Genomic DNA, 22366 nt, shown 5'->3' on the forward strand with positions numbered 1-22366 from the left:
TTTGTTGTAGCTTTTACTGTAGAAGTTTTCAACTCTTGTATGAGGAATGGTCCATCTTTTCTTGCATGATTTCTTTCACTGTTTCTATGCTTATAAGCTCCCTTTCCTAGGTCATTAAATATTTACCTAAATTTCTTACAGCTTCCTGTGGCTTCTATTTCATAATAAATATTAATACATTTGGATGAGCTGCAAAGTATAGAATGGTGACAATAATTCCAGTGCCATGCGGACTTTTCCTGGACTCCTGCTCCCTGTGACAGGTCCTAACAGACTGGACTGTGGTTGGGTTGCATTTTTCAGGGATTTGGCATGGTGATGGGGCCAACTTGGACTTGGTGAACATGTTAAGGACACTACTCTTTTATGGATTCTTGCTGTATTGGCCAAGAGTTTGCTTAAAGGCTTTAATCACTGTAAAAAAAATAGAAGACTGGATAAAGAAGATGGGGCACATATACAGTATGGTATACTATTCAGCTAGAAGAAATGAAGACATCGGATCACTTACAGCAGAATGGTGGAATCTTGATAACATTATGCGGAGTGAAATAAGCGAATCAGAAAAAAACAAGAACTGCAGGATTCCATACATTGGTGGGACATAAAAGTGAGACTAAGAGACATGGACAGGAGTGCGGTGGTTAAGGGGGGTGGGGGGAGGGAAGGAGGGAGAGGGGGAAGGGGAGGGGTACAAAGAAAACTGGATAGAGGGTGATGGAGGACGATCTCTCTTTGGGTGATGGGTATGCAACAGAACTAAATGACAAGATAACCTGGAAATGTTTTCTTTGAATATATGTACCCTGATTTATTGGTGTCACCCCATTAAAATAAAAATTTATTTATAAAATAAAAAATAAAAAAATATTAATACATTTGGAATTTATTTTGGTATAGATTTGAAGGAAAATTTTAACTTCATTTTTTTCTTCTGGTTAATCAATTATTCCAATAACATTTGTTGAATTATCCTTCCTTTTCCACTGATTTAAGATGCTACTAAATTCTCAGGTTTATCAGGGTCTGTTTCTAGTATGTTGGTCTATCAGAACCACAATGTCTTATAGTAGCATTATTGTCTTTGCTCATATTGATACTGACAAGTACTTGCTTATTTCCTTTTAAAAATGTCTTGACGATACAAAATAACAAAATTTTTTCAAGATATTTTCTATTGTCTCTTTCCTATTCTCCCAAGAGAAAAGGTCTTAATGAGATTCTGTCAGTTTTATGAGAATAAGTTGAGACCTAATGTATAGCATGGTGACTACAGTAAACGTAGTTACTGTATTGCATATTTAAAATTTGCTGAGAGTAGCTCTTAAGTATTTCCTCCCTCACACCCAAAAGGATACCATGTGAGGTAAAAGAAGCGTTAATTAATGTAACTGTAAAGACTTCACAAGGCATACATCAAACCCTCACATTGTACACTTTAGATATAGAGAATTTTGTCAATTATACTTCAGTGAAGCTGGGGGTGTTGTGGGAGGAAGAACATGGAACGTCAGATTTCATTTAATTCAAAGAGGTTATCATAGAATTACCTAAGTGTCTAAAGAATTCCCCAACAGTATAAAGAATTCAATAGCCTTAAAGTATCTTTAGAGTAAAACATTTAAATATTCTTAAGAAGAAAAAAAAAAGAATTACAAACTAACAAAATAGTTGAGGTAATTAGCTATAACCTTATAGGTACTACTGACTTCTCTGAGTGGATAATGAGATTTCTGCTAAATTTTTAGTAATTATTTAAAGGGGCTCAGCCTGCTTGTCAGGGCAATGAGAAAAATGAGGAGCTTCCTTCCAATCTCAGCATTGACTGAAACCAATAAGCAACTTTCGTCAGCCCAGAAAGCAACCATCTCTCTATTGTATCTCTTCAACCCTTGGGAGATTTAAGTTTTTAAAGGTAAAGGAAATTATGCATCTCTCCTGTGTACCAAAGCTACCCCCTTGGACACTAACATACTGACATTATATAAAAAATTACCTAAAGTTGTAATTTTCAACTATAACTACTGGTGTTATTTTGTTATACTAAATAGCCTTTCAGACTAAAAAAAAAAAATTGCTGATTTAAATATACAGGTCAGATTGTAAATGTTGTTTTGCAATCTATGATTTTCCCATTTCTTTAGAATAAATTCCTACAATAAAAGTACTGATCAGATAATAAAACATTTATAACTTTGATACATATTGCCAAACTGCCCTCCAGATTGGTACAGTACTTATAATCCTACCAGCGATTAACTTGAGTGCCTGTTTCTACAAACACAGACCAAATTAAGGATTATAAATCTTTTCAGTTTTGGTGATCGGCTAGGAAAAGGTGTATTTGCCTAGGAGTGAGGGTGAATAGATTTTCACAAAGTTAATATTTGTATGTCTTCTTTCATTTATTTTCTGCTTTTGCCCATTTTTTTCTACTAGAGTTTTTTCTTCTTCTTTTCATTAATGAGGAATTAAACTGATTTTATTAAATCCCCAGTCTATAATTTTATCTTTTCTTGTTATATTGGAATAATGGGTTTTAATCAACAATATTTATGAGAATTAGTAGGGAAATTTACAGAGATGTTTATACTGAGTTCTACCTCAAACACAATCAGAATCACCTATCTTCTTTAAAGATATAGATATCTTTTATATAAATTAGTATGTATTTGCATGTATATATATTTATTTATTTGATTATAATATACCCTTCTAGGTAAGAACCATTGATTTGAAGGCTTTATTAACATCAGTTATTATAATATTTTAAGACATGATATATTTGGGACTAAGATTATTCAAAACCATTTTCTTCTATACTAAGTAACTTTCATTGCTATATTGTTTCTGCGTTTGTTTTTAATAGTCATGCTATTTCTTCCTTGTCAATGTTTACTTTTGTTCCCCTCTTCTTGCTTCTGTTATAAACTGGGCATAATAATTTTCATATTTAGTATAGTTTAAGTATAATAAATAAGATGCTGTAGTCATCAGGAAGAGAAACTAGGGAAACTAAGGTAGGGTAACCTAAACTAGGAATGGCTTAATGAGAGAAACAACTTGAGACCAACAAATGACCTAATTTCAGGAGATCAGTTAACAGTTGAGACATTGCTCAATTAGAAAATGGGAAATTTTGCAGTTAGTCCTAAAGAAATGATAGCTCTAAAGTTCTAAGAAATTAGTAGGCTTCTCATGTTGATAGGAACTGAAGGAATACAGGTTCCAGAGAAAGAAGAAATCTGGCCAATTTGTTCATACTGTGTTCACAGTGTGGAATCCTAAAGCCATAGAAGACCAAGTAGGACTGTTTAAAATCCAGGAAAAAAATCTTCAGGGTCGAACTGGAAATGTCTTTCACTCAGGAGGTCAGGGACCAAGGTAAAACCTACAGGAACAGGAAGGCTGTAAAGCAGAAGATAAGCGAATCAATCCCAAAGAGGCTAATGACCTAGTATATATAATGGGTCATAAGGATCATGCCAATGCTAGAAATATCAACCAATTTAACTGGGCTGAAGGTTCAAGCTTTTTAGGTTAGCATTAAGACCTATTTAAACTTGTTAATTATTATCTGTTAGAACTTCACTTACCTTTACAAAGTCCTCTTCACATTTTCTTTAATTAGTAAAAACTGTTTTCACTGAAACGATCCTTTCTAAGGAGTTGTCTCCAAACTTATGTCAATGTTGCCAAACTAAATTAAAATCACTTGCACTGAAGCTCAGTTTTACAATTAAATGTTACCATTACTGAAAAACTCTAAATGTCTGTTTGCCCTGAATTACATATTTGTTACTGCCATTACTGAATGTAAAATATATAATACCACCATATTATAGGCATATATATTATTTTATGTAATCCTCACAAAAATCTGAAAAAAATTTCCCAATAAAAACAAAAAATATCAAAACCTGAGACATACATAATTCAGATCAAATCTCTACAAAGGGAGAAAATGATGTCATAAACAAAAATGGCAGCTGGATGAATTAATTTCAACTTCCAAGGCAGTGAATGCTTTTTCTGCCACACGAAGGGAATAACAAAACATAAACTTTTTTTTTTGGCAGGTTCTAGAGCTTGATTGTGATATATTGTTTTTCTGTTTTAGAAAACCTGTCCTTATGTCTTTTCACTCAATATAGCAGCATGTAATACACATTGACAAGTATTTAGAGAAGCTTATACATTCTACGTAGTTGTTACCATGAATCTGTAGGAAGAATTTCCTCCAGTTGACTGTGTATGTTTTCACATATAATGCATGTCTTAATTATTTTATATACTTTTAATAATATTGCTGCATTTTACTTCTGCTATTTGAGGCAAGCGTCTTATGCTTTAAATATTTTTTCAGAGTGTTTTAACTCCAACATTACAATAGTATGCTAGGTAGTACACTGGGAAAAGTTCAGCCAAAGAAACTAAAACTGAAATGTCTGTGAACGTACAGGCTATATATCTTTTTGAGAAATGTCATAAATCTTTGACGTGTTGCACTAGCCTGGGAAGCAAAGTAGCCTAGCAAAATTTGATAACTATGGGCCGTGGCCGGTTTGCTCAGTGGATAAAGCGCCAGCTTGGTGTGCAGATGTCCCAGGTTCGATCCTGGTCCGATCATCTGCTTCTCTTCCTCTCCCTCCCCCTTTTATCTCTCTTTCCCCCGGAAGCTGAGGATAGCTCAGCTGGTCCAAGTATTGACCTCAGGTGCTGAGGATAGCTCAGTTGATTTGAGCAACAGCCTCAGACAGAGGTTGCTGGATAAATCCGAGTCAGAGCACATGTGGGAATCTATCTCCCCTCCTATACTTAAAAAAAAATTGATAACTATGATTTACACAGAGTTTTCTTATCTGCTTTCATGACCAATTTAGCCAGGAAAGTTTCCAGAAAGCAGTTCTAGGCTGGAAAGCTGCCTAAAGTTCTCTTATTCCTCAAGTTCAAATATGTTTCCACTAAAACTTTTTAATGAATAAGTGGAACAGATTAAGTTATCAGACACTCTGAAGAGTTTTTAAAACTTCATGAAATTTATGTAGCTTGTCAAGATATGGACTAAACCATGTGCTACTGAAACAAATGAATATTTAAGAGAAAATATGCAATACCAAATAATACAAAACCTCAGATGAGATTAGTACATATATACTTGTAAGCTTATCAACTTAAAGGACATTAAGAATGATGCTCCCTCTGTCCAGTAACACTTTTAATATCACATAAAAAGACAAGTACCTACAGCATTAGTCTTAAAATACTGATTATGTTATCAAGATCCAACCATTTCTTAATAACATTATACGGAGTGAAATAAGTAAATCAGAAAAAAACAAGAACTGCATGATTCCATACATTGGTGGGACATAAAAACGAGACTAAGAGACATGGACAAGAGTGTGGTGGTTACTGGGGGGGGGGGGGGGAGAGACGGAGGGAGAGGGGAGGGGGGAGGGGGAGGGGCACAAAGAAAACCAGATAGAAGGTGACGGAGGCAATCTGACTTTGGGTGACGGGTATGCAACATAACTGAACGACAAGATAACCTGGAGATGTTTTCTTTGAACATATGATATGTACCCTGATTTATTGATGTCACCCCACTAAAATTAATAACAATTTATAAAAAAAATTTAAAAATACTGATGATAAATGAGTTGTCTTTACTCAGTTCTTTGTTGAAAAATTCTGAATGGAATTCTCATAAAAGGTCTTTTCTTTGACATTAAGTATGATGCCATAAAAAACAATTGTTGGCAACATCAACTCAGAAATTCTCATTTTGACATTCTCATTCATACTACAGTTTCATATAAAAATTCTTAATTTCAAAAGTCAGAATCTTTAGATGCAGATTAAAAAAAACTTTCCAAGAAAAAAAAAACTTTCCTCCTATATGGTACATTTTTAAAAGCACTTTACAAATATCTATTTTTTTTCGGAACAGTTAATTTTCTACCTACTTATAGAAATGTCTCACTCTGATGAAGCAATCAGGTTACATGTTACTTAAAATGCCACCCAACTTCAATATTCTGTGCAATTTTAGAGGAAATTTTAAAAATCTAATCAGATGCAACTTAATCGGTACTGTCAAATGTGTAATAACAGAGATAAGACAGACAACAGAGGCAGGACACTGAGAGAACAGACCCCCAAGCACATAAGCCTCCCTTCCCACTCCCACACACAGACACAAGGGGAAAGACCACATGGACAGAGGAAAAAAGAGGTAAACGGAGAATCACAGGGCTAGTGAGAAAGACTGACACAGTGCAGTGTGGGAGTGGACAAAAAAGGGAATACTCAGGTCGAGAGGTACAGGGGGCAAGGCAGGACAGAGGAGGGCAGAAATGGGATTACTGCACAGGGGAAGCTGAAGGGGAAGGGGAAGCGGAAGGGGAAGCAGAAGGGGAAGGGGAAGGCAGGCATAGCAAATCTGGCTTTGGTGATAAATTCTAGTCTGTAACAACTTCTCTTCAAGTAATTTCTTTATATCTCGTTTATATTCCTTGTCCTACAGTTTGATCTATTTCTTATAAATATTTGGTAGAAATTGTTTCAAGTTTTCATCATCTTCTCTAACATTTTATACAACACTTACATCTTGATTATTTACATTAAAAAGAGAGGATATATTATCTAAAGAAAAATTATATGTGGCTTTGGGATATAATTATTCAGATAACTACAAACACACATTAAGGCCACAAATCTACCCCATGAACTTTCCTCTCTCCCTTTGGAACTCTCCTGGAAACCTAAAATGTAAAAGAAAGAATACTGAAAATAGGCAGAAAGTAATCACCAAGAGTTGCTCTACCTGAAAATTCTATCTTCAAATACCCAGGATGAAGCAGCATTACGCCATTTTTGGCTGTAAGGGTAAACAGTGAGATTATCCAAGGAAGCTGAGGAATCTCCACCTCAAAATCTTTCAAGGCAACAGAGATAACAATCAATCCTGGATTAGCTTTGCTTATTTTTACTTACTGATATTTACACCACACAAAAACAGATACTGTCTAGAGAGCTATTCTAGCATAAAGATACTTTCATTGTTTAAATAATATCAATTCTTTTAACCTATGCTCAGAAATTTCTAGATTTCAACCAACTTCATGACTTCTTTTCTGAAAAGTTTTAGGATTTCTTCTTTTTCTCTCAACTTTACAGTTAAACTGCATATTAAAATGAGGAATTTAATGTTACTGAGTATGAGAAAATTACCTCAGTTGCAGCATATCTATCTGCTGAATCAATATGAGAATTTTCATTCAGGATATCTTTGCTTTAAGAGGGGTAATCTTTTCTTTTTTTCTTTTTAAATTTAAGAACATAAAATTTAGATCTCTGAACTTTGGTTTTTAGTAGACTGGGTCAAAATGAATTTATTAAAAATAAACATAAGCTCATGAAAGATCCTAAGTAGTAGTTACTACTCATTAACAAATTGGGATACAAATTATAAACAAATACAAGTATATAAGCAAAAAAGCAAAAATAGTTCAGTGAGACAGCAGAGAAAAAACCTTGTCCCCAAATATAAGACAATGGAAAACTGTCTTATTTGCTGTGTGATTTTTCTCTGTTGAAATGAGTTTGGTGAGAGAGAAAAAAAGTAGTTCCAAATTTGGAGTCCTACTTATGGCTTGATCAGTTATTAGTTTCATTATATGACACTGGACACCCCACTCCAAGTCTCTGAGCCTTTTTAATAAAACGTGTTTGACTAGGTTAGTATTTCACAAACTTCTGTTGGTGACCCAACAAAAAAAAAATGTGGAATTAAAAAGTATTTTGCCCTGGCCGGATAGTTCGGTTGGTTAAAGCGTCATCCCAAAGTGCAGAGGTTGCCAATTCAATCCCCAGTCAGGGTGCATAGAGGAGCAGACCTATGTTCCTATTCTCTTTCTCTTTCCTTACCTCTCTCTCTAAAATAAATAAATAATAATAAAAAAAGTATTTAAACTCTACATCTGACTCCAGACATCCCCGTATTTTCTAATATACGACGTCATGCATTTCTGAACATAATATAATGATGCAAGTCTTTACAAGAAGGAAGACATTAAAACATTACTTATTAGGTCCAATGAAGTTTTGATACATTGTGTCAAATGCTGAATGGTGTAGCAATTAATCATTTCTCAGTAGAATTATGTATATTTAACAACTAAACATTACATGACTATAACCCATATTCTAGTGAATTTTTAAAATCTTTTATTTTAGGTTAGCTCTAATTTTAGCAATATTAACAAATCAGAAAATTTTCAAATGTTCCCAACACTTTAAATGTTAAACCTAATACCAATAGGTCTAATTATTTCACTTTTAAAAAAAAAAAAAGTCCCTCAAAGAATAGCTAATAAATATCTACAGCAGTGGAGCATAAATTTAATGGGAAGAATAATTAGCTTCTCAGAAGTAGGCTGACCTCAAGGTTTACAGGCAAGGGAATTTTGTTTGTTGGCTTTATATAAGCTTTATTCAAAAGCCAGTCTTAGAAGAAGTTCATCACAACCCAGAAATATTCCAGACTTCACCATGGTCAATCAAAAGTTAAATGTCAGAAATAAATGTGGAAGAGATATTTTACTTTACAACATTAAATACATACACATAAATACTCTACAATGTAAAATAAATATGACTTGAAAGTTTAACTATCCAGAGCTATCTGGCAAAAAATTATGTAGATACTAATCAAGATTGAAACATGTTATTATTAATAATTTAAAAATATTTTATTCACAGTTTTCTTCCCACTGGTGTGTCTTCTGAACTTTTTTTCTTCATATTAATAGAAAGTTCTTATGGTATAAAACAGAAAGCCCTTAATCACCAATTGAGTCTTATTAACCACAAAACAGCTCACCATGGCTGTGTGGGGATGGTTGAGAATGCCTTTCCTAAGCTCTTTTGAAAGATGCAACAATCATATAGTCACATATATGATAGACTACAGTGTTTCTGAGTTTATTTCCTTTAAATATTCTGTCAACTGTATTCACTGGTCCACAACTGTGGTCCAAAATTACTTATTTGTGAAAAACCAAAACTGAAATCTACAGCCTAGACATACCTGAAAATGATCCCACTCCACCTTGTCCCACTCTGTCCCGTGTTCTGTTCTTTCCTCAGGGTTTCTCTCACAAGACTTGTGAGAGGAATGCTTATGAATGAGAACTAAGTAAGTTTTAATAACACATGTCAATTTTAAGGAAAGACTACCTAAAATATCAAAAATTTTAAATAATTTATAATACTAATATTCATTCAGAATTAGTTCAAAAAATTTTAAAAATATATAATTGTTTTATACTTTCTAACATAACATTAATTTTTCATTTGGAATTAAGTTCCCACATCACTATTTTTTAATTTTCAATAAGGTTCCAAGTACTTTTAAACAAGAAAATTCAGTTCACCCGTTCTGAATATTTTCTATTACATTCCATTCCTGTACTTTTTAAAAAAACTTTGGTGATTTGTGCATTTATTTAACAAATTTATCATAGAATTTACTCTACAACAATACTCCTGTAAGTGTGTTAGCAAATTATACCTACTTTATGTACATTTCTATACTCTGAGAATTCAAGGCAAACTCACACTCGTTAGGATGGCTATCATCAGCGCATTATTGGTGGGAATGTAAAACAGTACATCCACTCTGAAAAACAATACGGTAGTTCCTCCATCCCTGCACTTTTATTACCAGACAGTGCCAAATTTACAAATGCTTTCATTAAAAAACACCACCCAGAGAAAGTATCTACCTAACCTTTCCAATCACATTTTCAGTTCTTAAAATAATTATTTTCTCTACTCACAGATAAATGATGATGTACCCTGGAAACTGAAGGCTCTTCTGAAAGGAATAAACCAGCAGCCCTGTCCTATGTACCTCATTTAAAACAAGGATGCTGTTCTGGCTGTGAAAAAGGCTGACAAATTGTCTCCTGGCATGTGAGCATTAATCAAAACACCAGCAGGGAGACACAACTTTAAGGGAGTATGTCTGTTGTAGTATGATGTGTTAGCAAATTATAAACAGGAAAATAAAAACTGGTACAAAGGTATTAAACTTCATTTTAAAATGAAAACTTAAAAGTGAGTACATCTAAACACTTCTGAAGCTCTGAATATAACAACTTTATAACTTACGCTAACTTTTCATGTTTCCTACAATTAACACATTTGTGTTGAGTTCATTAACATTAACTCTGTCACTTATTTCTGAACATATTAAATATTTTCCTATTCAAAAAATGAGTTACAGACTCTACACTTCAAATTACTTTAAAATAAAATAAGTAGAACAGCTTTAGGTTCAAGGACTGCACAAAGGCATTTTTATAAACTACTGTGGATTGCAAGTTGAAAGAAAATATAGCTGTCCTTTCATCTACACTTGTAGGTAAGTTAGCCACGTAATACCATATATAAACAGAAAGAGGAAAAAGCAAAAAATTTAAGATAAATGGTCTCCAGTTTTCTGCGCTTAGGCAAATAAATAAACTCCCTAAATGTCATCTGGTTTAAGCTGTTTTTGTTTCTTTATTGAGATTACATATTATCTTTTAGACGGACATTCATGCCTGATCTAAGTTAAGCAAATGGACAAATACATTAACCTTAAAGAAATTTAAACAGAAAAATCTTCCAGGTTTGGGCTGGATACACTACAATGTAACCTTTCCCAAATCATTGAGAATACCGACAATAGTTTAATTTTAAAAAATGGGGTGATGGGAGATGAGAGCCAGCAAGAGGCAACTGGGAATGAAATATTTTTACTCTAAGAAAACTCTCAGGTAAAAGAAGGGTATAAGATTCCTTCAGATAAATGTATTAAAAAATATGCAATCTTTCTTTCACTGTAACATCGGAAGGCACTTAGCAGATTTCACTGTCACTGAAAATGTCAATGACTTCTTCAAACACTAGTGAAGCATGCACACTGCTTTCTCTCAAAAATGTGGATTCTTAATAAATTTACAGCATAGAAAAAAAGTAGATGATGTGATGCAGCAGAAACTACTTGAGATTTAGAATATAGAGACTTAGTGAGGAACAAATCTAGTACACAAAGTACCTTTGGGCAAACCAGAAAAAGGTATTTCTCTCTTGGCAGCCAGAACTCTGGTTCAGCGAGTTAAAAACAGGTAGGAGTCAGTCTCCACTCAAACTCTTTGCTCTGTGCAATATACCAACTACATATTCAGATCAGGAAATTCAAATTCGGTTCCACTGCTTAATAGCCTGGAGTCTTAAACATGTGATTTAACTTAGGCTCAGTTTCTTTAGTTCCAAAATGGTGATTACAGAGCCCGGTTAACAGGATTATTGTAGGTATCCCACAGAATGATATTTGCTCGCACATATAAGGACAAAAAAATTAACATATACTCCTAATACTAGTTCAGCGATCACACTTGGATGTGTGTAGGAAGAAGGGACGGTAAGTTCAATAGTTGAGCATTCTAAGTTTGTAAATGAAGAAGACACCCAATGAAAAAGAAAATTTTAATTAGCAGCTAAGGCATCTACAGGATAAAACCACATTCAATGAGAAAAAGACTATGTGAGTGATCGGTCTCTTGATTCTGTAAAACCTGTACCTGTAGTACAAAATCCATGTTACTTGAAAAATTAAAAAAAAAGAAAAACTTCTCACATCACATAATAATGCTATGAAAATGTATCCATGAAGGAAATCTAAGGGGAAAGATGGGAGAAAAAAGTAGAAGAATCACAATATAAAAGACTTTACATAACCCACTTCTTATTTGACATCCATCTCTATTGTAGATTCATAATGCCTATTAGCACTCTAAAGACTCTAAGAAGTCCTGTAAATAAGAAGCTGTTCGACTTATTTAACCCATTGTTCTCAAAACTTATTTGATCACAGGCCATTTTTTTGGTTTACATTTATTAAAAACTCACAGAACTAATTTTTTATTTTTTTCCCTACAGAATGGAATTGGGAATATGTAGTATAGGGAATTCTGAGCCATGTTTTATTTGTACAGTGCCATATAAACAGCACTAGTTCCTAATGATGTTAAAATCAAAATTAAGCTACAGATCCTATTTTTATTCTTTTTATAAATCTTTTTTTTTCCAAAGTTGGAAACGGGGAGGCAGACAGACTCCCGCATGCGCCCGACCGGGATCCACCCGGCATGCCCACCAGGGGGCAATGCTCCGCCCATCTGGGGCGTTGCTCTGTTGCAACCAGAGCCATTCTAGCGCCTGAGGCAGAAGCCACAGAGCCATCCTCAGCGCCCGGGCCAACTTTGCTCCAATGGAGCCTCGGCTGCGGGAGGGGAAGAGAGAGACAGAGAGGAAGGAGGGGGGGGGGTGGAGAAGCAGATGAGTGTTTTTCCAGTGTGCCCTGGCCGGGAATCGAACCTGGGACTCCTGCATGCCAGGCCGATGCTCTACCACTGAGCCAACCGGCCAGGACTCTATACAAATTTATGTAAAGGCAAAAGATACAAAAGTGAAACATTTCCTATTATTCTACTGTTTTTACTCACCTAATATTTTCACAGCATAATGAGGACTTTCTAAGACAATTCCTTCTTCTGTATCAAATATTGGGTTATCTATTCCAGTCTTTGGAGGTATTTGGGCTAGTTTCTTAAGCCTCACAGAAGAATTAAGGTCAAGTTCTTGTTTTTTCCCTTCTTCCTCTCGCCTACGCCGTATGTCCTCCTGTTGCTGCCGAATGCGCTCCAGCTGTGCACTCCGGCGTACAGGCATCATCCTGGTGCCCAGGTCCCCAGGGCAGTCAACAGCCATCTCTCGGTGCTTCTGATGTTCCTCTGGTGATGCAAGATCAACATTTTTTACTTCGCTGTCTGATTCCTCAGTAACATGCCCATTCATATGCGATGTTGTCATGGTTATCTATGAAAACTTGTACCACGTTTTATAAATCAATTTTTCCTATAAAGCCAGTCTCTTGATTCTGTAGTATAAAATCCATGTTACTTCAAAAATTTTAAAAAAGAGAAACTTCTCACATCACATAATAATGCTATGAAAATGTATCCATGAAGGAAATCTAAGGGGAAAGATGGGGAAAAAAATATAAGAATTATAATATAAAAGACTTTACATAACCCATTTCTAATCCCTACACAATAAAGAAAATATCCCATTAAATATATAATAAAGATTAAGTACTTTCCTTTGCTATATAATGTACTTTCACTTTACAGATAACACTGAGAAAATCAAGGCGTCCCTCTCCCCCCCAAAAAATCCCCTCCCAAGAATTTGATGCATATTGTTATTTTACAGGTGAGAAAAATGATGCATTGGAAGGTTTAGCAAAATGGGGAAGAAAGTTTGAGAATTAGTTTAGTAGAGCATAGGTTACTTAAGGTATAAAGATATATATATATATCTATATTTTTTTTTTTCCTGAAGCTGGAAACGGGGAGAGACAGCCTGACCGGGATCCACCCAGCACGCCCACCAGGGGCAACGCTCTGCCCACCAGGGGGCGATGCTCTGCCCCTCCGGGGCGTTGCTCTGCTGAGACCAGAGCCACTCTAGCGCCTGGGGCAGAGGCCAAGGAGCCATCCCCAGCGCCCGGGCCATCTTTGCTCCAATGGAGCCTCGGCTGCGGGAGGGGAAGAGAGAGACAGAGAGGAAGGAGGGGGGGGTGGAGAAGCAAATGGGCGCTTCTCCTATGTGCCCTGGCCGGGAATCGAACCCAGGTCCCCCGCACGCCAGGCCGATGCTCTACCGCTGAGCCAACCAGCCAGGGCCAAGGTATAAAGATATTTTAATGATCTTTGTATAGTTGTCTTAACAGTACTTTTACACTCCATTAATACACATAAGATTAAAATAACTTCCTAGTTAACTGCTAAAGAAACTGGCATATAGCATGTCACGTTGGTTTCTCACTTGAGGTAAAGGTAATATTCTACACCCAATGAAAAAGAAAATTTTAATTAGCAGCTAAGGCATCTACAGGATAAAACCACATTTAGTGAGAAAAAGACTATGTGAGTGAACAGTATATCTATAAATGGTCACATTAACAAAACAATTTGGGAGATGACGTCAGAGTAATGGCGGGGTAGGAAGCGATTCCGATAAATCTCCCCCAAAACTCAACAAGATCTTCAACCAGAAACAGAAAAACCTATACTTGGAGCCTCCAGATGCTTCGCAATACACCCAAAGGTATGGTCGAGTGAAAAATTGGCTAAATATATAACCAAACCCCGAAGGAAATAGGGAGTAAGAAATGCTCCGCCTTCCTCACTAACGTAAACAGGGCGGCTTTCTCTGGTAACTGTGAATATAGAAACTGAGACGGGCAAAGGGGGTGAATAGATCCAGGCCGCGGTACAAACGGCCGAACCAGGCTGTGGCACGGAGATCCAAGCCGAGGAAAAACTGATCCTGTGGCAACCCGGGCAATACAAGCTAACACTCGCGCCAAACCCAAACAAAGAAAGACAAGCAGGGCGGCCATTTTACCCGGTCTCCTGGTTGGTGCGCAGTTAGTGGGCGAGAGATTTCTTCCTAGGCCCCGAGAGTGGGTGCCCGTGTTGCCCCACGGAGAGGCAGGGTCAGAGGCCTTTCTGTGGGCCGAGGGCAGAGTCTCTGGGCAGCCCCAGCGCCCTGGGAAAGCCACACACAGGAGGGAGTGAGAACTAATTCCAACGCTGGAAATTTTCCGTGCTGCTGGGGGTTTCACTCAGAGGGAAACGCGGCCGGCCTCATATCCGGGTTTGCGTGTGCAGATAATGAATGAGAGATTCCTCCGAGTGCCTCGGCAGTGCGCGCCCGTGTTATCGCACAGAGGGGCAGAGTCAGGGGCCTTTGTGTGGGCCAAAGTGGAATCTCGGGCCGCCCCAGCGCCTTGCAAAAGCTGCACACGGGGACGGAGCGAGACTCAATTCCAACGCTGCAACTTTTCCCTGCGGTTGGGGGTTTCACTCAGAGCGTGAGACTGCTGGCCAGATATCCTGGTCTGCGCACGCAGCCAGTGAGTGAGAGTTTCCTCCAAGCACCTCGGAAGTGGGCGCCCGCCTGTGTTACCGGACAGAGTGGCAGACAGAGCCAGAGGTCTTTGAGTGGGCGGAAAGCCCGCCTGATTATGCTAGCAGCTCTGACTGACTGAGCCTTACCCAGAGCCCTGTGCTGAGTGGAAATAGAGTGGGGAGTTGCCAGCTCTTTGAGCCTCTTACTATCCAGGCAGAGGCAGCAGCAACCCCATAGCTGGATTATCAGGCTACTAATTGAGGAAGGAAAGACTAGGAGAAAGGCTCCAGGAACACGGACTCTCTCACTGTCGGAGCCTATAAATGCTAATAGCCTCGACTGCCAACGAGACTAAAGCACAATACATGACATTGCCATAGAGACTTATCAGCTGCAAACCTCTACCTGAGCGTGCCAAAGGGGCAGAACCTGGGGTACAGAGTCACTGACCAGGAAGAGGGAGAGAAAAGAAAAAGCAAGAAGATAACCTCTCAAAATCAAGAATAATCTGCAGACTTTATAACCTATCCCATTTTATTATATTTGTTCGTTTGTTTCTCTTATCTTCATTCTTGATACTTTTTTTCCTCCTCCAATTTGGCCGATTAACTCTCTGCCGGTCTTACTCTCTCCTCTCCTTGAACTACACTACCCATAAGTGTTACATCTCCCATTATCTTTTCTCTTCTCTTCCTTTCTCTCTATGAGGGTTGCACTCCAAAACCCTTAACTCTCTCTCTCTCTCTCTCCTTTCTTTTTTCTTCTATTAGTGGTTCCCTCTTTTTTTCTCTCTCTTTCTTTTCTCCCTCTATATTAGTTTCCTCCTTTCTCCTTTACATCTCCTCTAATTCAAACCTCAATAACAAACAAATTATCTTATCTGGGACTCAAACTTATGTTTGTGGCATTTTGGGGGGGGTTTTACTTCACCTTTTTAACTCACTAGCAGTGCTCCCATCCCTGGCTCTCCATTTTATCTAGTTCTTGTTCCACTAAATAGTAATTTTTTAATTTGTCTCCCCATTTTTCCGTTTTCCTCTTATTCCTCTCATCATAACTCTTAGACAGCCATCACCTAAAAGCAAATCATTTTATTCTTGACCCAAATTTTTTCCTTATTTGCTTTTTGTGGGTCTATACGCTCTTTTTTATTCTTTTTTTCTTTTTTTTTTCATTTTTCTTTTTTTTTCTTTTCTTTCTTTTTTTTTGCCCCTTTATTACTTTTCCCCAATTCAGGCCCTCCATCACAGGCATTGTTTGTTATAATTCACAGTTCACCACAAGATTTTCTCAAGAAAGAGGGGAGAGGAGAGGAGAGGAAAAAAGGAGGGGGGGGGAATAATTTCCTTTTTTAAAAAAATTTTATTTTATTTTATTTTTCTTTATTTCATTATTAATTTTTTTTAAAAAAACAACTATTTTCGATTTTTTATTTTTTTTATTATTTTTTTTAACTTTTTATTCTTTATTAAATCTCATTAATACTATCAACAAAACCATCCTCAGATGCCATTAAGGAAGAGAAAATCGAATATCATGGATACAAAAGAAAGAGAGGTAACACAGCTAGATGAGGAAAAATCTATGGAGAAAAAATTTAATATATTGGAAACCTTGGAGCTAAATGACAGAGAATTCAAGATAGAAATCCTAAAAATACTCAGAGATATACAAGAAAACACAGAAAGACAATTTAGGGAGCTCAGAAAACAACTCAATGAACACAAAGAATATATGTCGAAGGAAACTGAAACTATAAAAACAAATCAAACAGAGATGAAAAACTCAATTCACGAGCTGAAAAACGAAGTAACAAGCTTAGCTAATAGAACAGGTCAGATAGAAGAGAGGATTAGTGAAATAGAAGACAAGCAACTTGAGGCACAGCAGAGAGAAGAAGAAAGAGACTCAAAAATTTAAAAAAATGAGATAGCCCTACAAGAATTATCTGACTCCATCAAAAAGAATAACATAAGAATAATAGGTATAACAGAGGGAGAAGAGAGAGAAAATGGAATGGAGAACATACTCAAACAAATAATAGATGAGAACTTCCCAAGCCTGTGGAAAGAACTAAAGCCTCAAGTTCAAGAAGCAAACAGAACTCCGAGTTTTCTTAACCCCAACAAACCTACTCCAAGGCATATCATAATGAAATTGACACAAACCAAAAGCAAAGAAAAAATTCTCAAGGCAGCCAGGGAAAAGAAGAATACAACATATAAAGGAAGGCCCATTAGATTATCATCAGATTTCTCAGCAGAAACTCTACAAGCTAGAAGAGAGTGGACCCCAATATTTAAAGTCCTGAAAGAGAGGAACTTTCAGCCACGAATACTATACCCATCAAAGCTATCCTTCAAATATGAAAGAGAAATAAAAACATTCACAGATACAGAAAAGATGAGGGAATTTATCATCAGAAAACCCCCACTCCAGGAATTACTAAAGGGGGTTCTCCAATCAGATACAAAGAACAAAAAAAAACAGAGCCACAAGTAAAAGCTCCAAGAAGAACACAATAAAACCAAATTTAAACTGTGACAACAACAAAAAGAAAGAGGGGGAGAAGATGGAGATTAACAGTAGCAAAGGACAATGGAGTGCAAAAGTACTCACAAAATAGTTCGCTACAATGAACAGGGTAGGGACCCTTTTCATTACTCAAAGGTAACCACCATTGAAAAAACCACCACAGAAGCACATGAGATAAAAAAGATAGCAACAGAGGAAAGATGTATGGAATACAACCAAATAAAAACAAAAGATAGAAAAACGAAAGAGAAGGATAAAACAAGACACAAAACTAACAGAAAGCAAGATATAAAATGGCAATAGGGAACTCACAAGTATCAATAATTACACTAAATGTAAACGGATTAAACTCACCAATAAAAAGGCACAGAGTAGCAGAATGGATTAAAAAAGAAAATCCAACTGTATGCTGCCTACAGGAAACTCATCTAAGTAACAAGGATAAAAACAAATTCAAAGTGAAAGGCTGGAAAACAATACTCCAAGCAAATAACATCCAAAAAAAAGCAGGTGTAGCAATACTCATATCGGATAATGCTGACTACAAGACAGGAAAAGTACTCAGAGACAAAAATGGCCATTTCATAATGGCTAAGGGGACACTGAATCAAGAAGACATAACAATTCTTAATATATATGCACCAAACCAAGGAGCACCAAAATATATAAGACAGCTACTTATTGATCTTAAAACAAAAACTGACAAAAACACAATCATACTTGGAGACCTCAATACACCGCTGACGGCTCTAGATCGGTCATCCAAACAGAGAATCAACAAAGACATAGTGGCCTTAAACAAAACACTAGAGCACCTGGATATGATAGACATCTACAGGACATTTCATCCCAAAGTGACTGAGTATACATTTTTCTCCAGTGTACATGGATCATTCTCAAGAATTGACCATATGTTGGGCCACAAAAACAACATCAGCAAATTCAGAAAAATTGAAGTTGTACCAAGCATATTTTCTGATCATAAAGCCTTGAAACTAGAATTCAACTGCAAAAAAGAGGAAAAAAATCCCACAAAAATGTGGAAACTAAACAACATACTTTTAAAAAATGAATGGGTCAAAGAAGAAATAAGTGCAGAGATCAAAAGATATATACAGACTAATGAAAATGACAATACGACATATCAGAATCTATGGGATGCAGCAAAAGCAGTAATAAGAGGAAAGTTCATATCACTTCAGGCATATATGAACAAACAAGAGAGAGCCCAAGTGAACCACTTAACTTCCCACCTTAAGGAACTAGAAAAAGAAGAACAAAGACAACCCAAAACCAGCCGAAGAAAGGAGATAATAAAAATCAGAGCAGAAATAAATGAATTAGAGAACAGAAAAACTATAGAAAAAATTAATAGAACAAGGAGCTGGTTCTTTGAAAAGATCAACAAAATTGACAAACCCTTGGCAAGACTTACCAAGGAAAAAAGAGAAAGAACTCATATAAACAAAATCCAAAATGAAAGAGGAGAAATCACCACGGACACCGTAGATATACAAAGAATTATTGTAGAATACTTTGAAAAACTTTATGCCACTAAATTCAACAACCTAGAAGAAATGGATAAATTCCTAGAACAATACAACCTTCCTAGACTGAGTCAAGAAGAAGCAGAAAGCCTAAACAGACCTATCAGTAAAGAAGAAATAGAAAAAAACATTAAAAACCTCCCCAAAAATAAAAGTCCAGGCCCTGACGGCTATACAAGCGAATTTTATCAAACATTCAAAGAAGACTTGGTTCCTATTCTACTCAAAGTCTTCCAAAAAATTGAAGAAGCAGCAATACTTCCAAATACATTTTATGAGGCCAACATAACCCTCATACCAAAACCAGGCAAGGATGGCACAAAAAAAGAAAACTACAGACCAATATCTCTAATGAATACAGATGCTAAAATACTAAACAAAATACTAGCAAATCGAATACAACAACATATTAAAAAAATAATACATCATGATCAAGTGGGATTCATCCCAGAATCTCAAGGATGGTTCAACATACGCAAAACGGTTAACGTAATACACCATATCAACAAAACAAAGAACAAAAACCACATGATCTTATCAATAGACGCAGAAAAGGCTTTCGATAAAATACAACACAATTTTATGTTTAAGACTCTCAACAAAATGGGTATAGAAGGAAAATATCTCAACATGATAAAGGCCATATATGATAAACCATCAGCTAACATCATTATTAAATGGCACTAAACTGAAGGCTTTCCTCCTTAAATCAGGAACAAGACAGGGTTGTCCACTCTCTCCACTCTTATTTAATGTGGTACTAGAAGTTCTAGCCAGAGCAATCAGACAAGACAAAGAAATAAAAGGCATCCATATCGGAAAAGAAGAAGTAAAGGTATCACTTTTTGCAGATGATATGATCCTATACATCGAAAACCCCAAAGAGTCCACAAAAAGACTACCAGAAACAATAAGCCAATACAGTAAGGTCGCAGGATACAAAATTAACATACAGAAGTCAATAGCCTTTCTATATGCCAACAATGAAACAACTGAGAAGGAACTCAAAAGAATAATCCCCTTCACGATTGCAACAAAAAAAATAAAATACTTAGGAATAAACATAACAAAGAATGTAAAGGACTTACATAATGAAAACTATAAACCATTGTTAAGGGAAATCGAAAAAGATATAATGAGATGGAAGAATATACCTTGTTCTTGGCTAGGAAGAATAAATATAATCAAGATGGCTATATTACCCAAAGCAATATACAAATTTAATGCAATTCCCATCAAACTTCCAATGACGTTTTTTAAAGAAATAGAGCAAAAAATCATCAGATTTATATGGAACTATAAAAAACCCCGAATAGCCAAAGCAATCCTAAAGAAAAAGAATGAAGCTGGGGGCATTACAATACCTGACTTCAAACTATATTATAGGGCCACGACAATCAAAACAGCATGGTATTGGCAGAAAAATAGACAATCAGACCAATGGAACAGAATAGAAAGTCCAGAAATAAAACCACATATATATAGTCAAATAATTTTTGATAAAGGGGCCAACAACACACAATGGAGAAAAGAAAGCCTCTTCAATAAATGGTGCTGGGAAAACTGGAAAGCCACATGCAAAAGAATGAAACTGGACTACAGTCTCTCCCCCTGTACAAAAATTAACTCAAAATGGATCAAAGATCTAAACATAAGACCTGAAACAATTAAGTACATAGAAGAAGACATAGGTACTCAACTCATGGACCTGGGTTTTAAAGAGCATTTTATGAATTTGACTCCACAGGCAAGAGAAGTGAAGGCAAAAATTAATGAATGGGACTACATCAGACTAAGAAGTTTTTGCTCAGCAAGAGAAACTGATAACAAAATAAACAGAAAGCCAACTAAATGGGAAATGATATTTTCAAACAACAGCTCAGATAAAGGCCTAATATCCAAAATATACAAAGAACTCATAAAACTCAACAACAAACAAACAATCCAATAAAAAAATGGGAAGAGGATATGAATAGACACTTCTCCCAGGAAGAAATACAAATGGCCAACAGATATATGAAAAGATGCTCATCTTCTTTAGCTATTAGAGAAATGCAAATCAAAACGGCAATGAGATACCACCTCACACCTGTTCGATTAGCTGTTATTAGCAAGACAGGTAATAGCAAATGTTGGAGAGGCTGTGGAGAAAAAGGAACCCTCATACACTGTTGGTGGGAATGTAAAGTAGTACAACCATTATGGAAGAAAGTATGGTGGTTCCTCAAAAAACTGAAAATAGAACTACCTTATGACCCAGCAATCCCTCTACTGGGTATATATCCCAAAAACTCAGAAACATTGATACGTAAAGACACATGCAGCCCCATGTTTATTGCAGCATTGTTCACAGTGGCCAGGACATGGAAACAACCAAAAAGCCCATCAATAGATGACTGGATAAAGAAGATGTGGCACATATACACTATGGAATACTACTCAGCCATAAGAAATGATGACATCGGAACATTTACAGCAAAATGGTGGGATCTTGATAACATGATACGAAGCGAAATAAGTAAATCAGAAAAAACCAGGAACTGTATTATTCCATACATAGGTGGGACATAATAGTGAAACTAAGAGACATTGATAAGAGTGTGGTGGTTACGGGGGGAGGGGGGAATGGGAGAGGGAAAGGGGGTGGGGAGGGGCACAAAGAAAACAAGATAGAAGGTGACAGAGGACAATCTGACTTTGGGTGGTGGGTATGCAACATAATTGAACGACAAGATAACCTGGACTTGTTATCTTTGAATATATGTATCCTGATTTATTGATGTCACCCCATTAAAAAAATAAAATTATTATAAAAAAAAACAAAAAAAAAACACAACAATTTGATTTAATTCTTTATGAGGATTCATTCAGAAAAAAATGGTAGTTACCACTCAAAAAATTTTTAAAGCCAAACTGTACAGAAAATAACATATTGGACATGGAGACCAGAAAACTGAATTTTAATTCTGGTTCTGACACTTCCTTTAGCTTTATGCTCTGAGACTAGTTTCTCTCTCTGAACTTCAGAGTCCTTTGGAAAATTTTTCAGTCACAGGATTGTTCTGAGTTTTAAATGAAATAATGCATGCAAGTTTTAAAACTAAAATATATATATACTTATTAATTTTTAGTATTAATTTTATTCTCTACTTCTAAAAAAACCCTCAACATATTTTAGACAAGAAAAATATTTTACTAGATGACACCGGCTTTTTCATAAAGCCATTTCTTGGGCATAAAAAAAGCAGATT

General features: G+C 36.1%; 1 protein-coding gene across 3 annotated transcripts in view; it reads right to left on the bottom strand.

Moving 5' to 3' along the window:
* Positions 1–22366, bottom strand: part of PALS1 (protein associated with LIN7 1, MAGUK p55 family member) — a 96498-nt gene that overhangs the window by 36087 nt on the left and 38045 nt on the right. For all 3 annotated transcript variants that reach the window (XM_066342453.1, XM_066342451.1, XM_066342452.1), the window contains one exon: positions 12561–13090. In XM_066342453.1, the coding sequence (XP_066198550.1) occupies positions 12561–12927 (367 nt within the window). In that variant the 5' untranslated portion in view covers positions 12928–13090. The remainder of the gene's footprint in view (positions 1–12560; positions 13091–22366) is intronic.

This window comes from Saccopteryx leptura, chromosome 6, assembly GCF_036850995.1.
Source record: "Saccopteryx leptura isolate mSacLep1 chromosome 6, mSacLep1_pri_phased_curated, whole genome shotgun sequence".
In the NCBI taxonomy this organism is placed as follows: domain Eukaryota; kingdom Metazoa; phylum Chordata; class Mammalia; order Chiroptera; family Emballonuridae; genus Saccopteryx; species Saccopteryx leptura.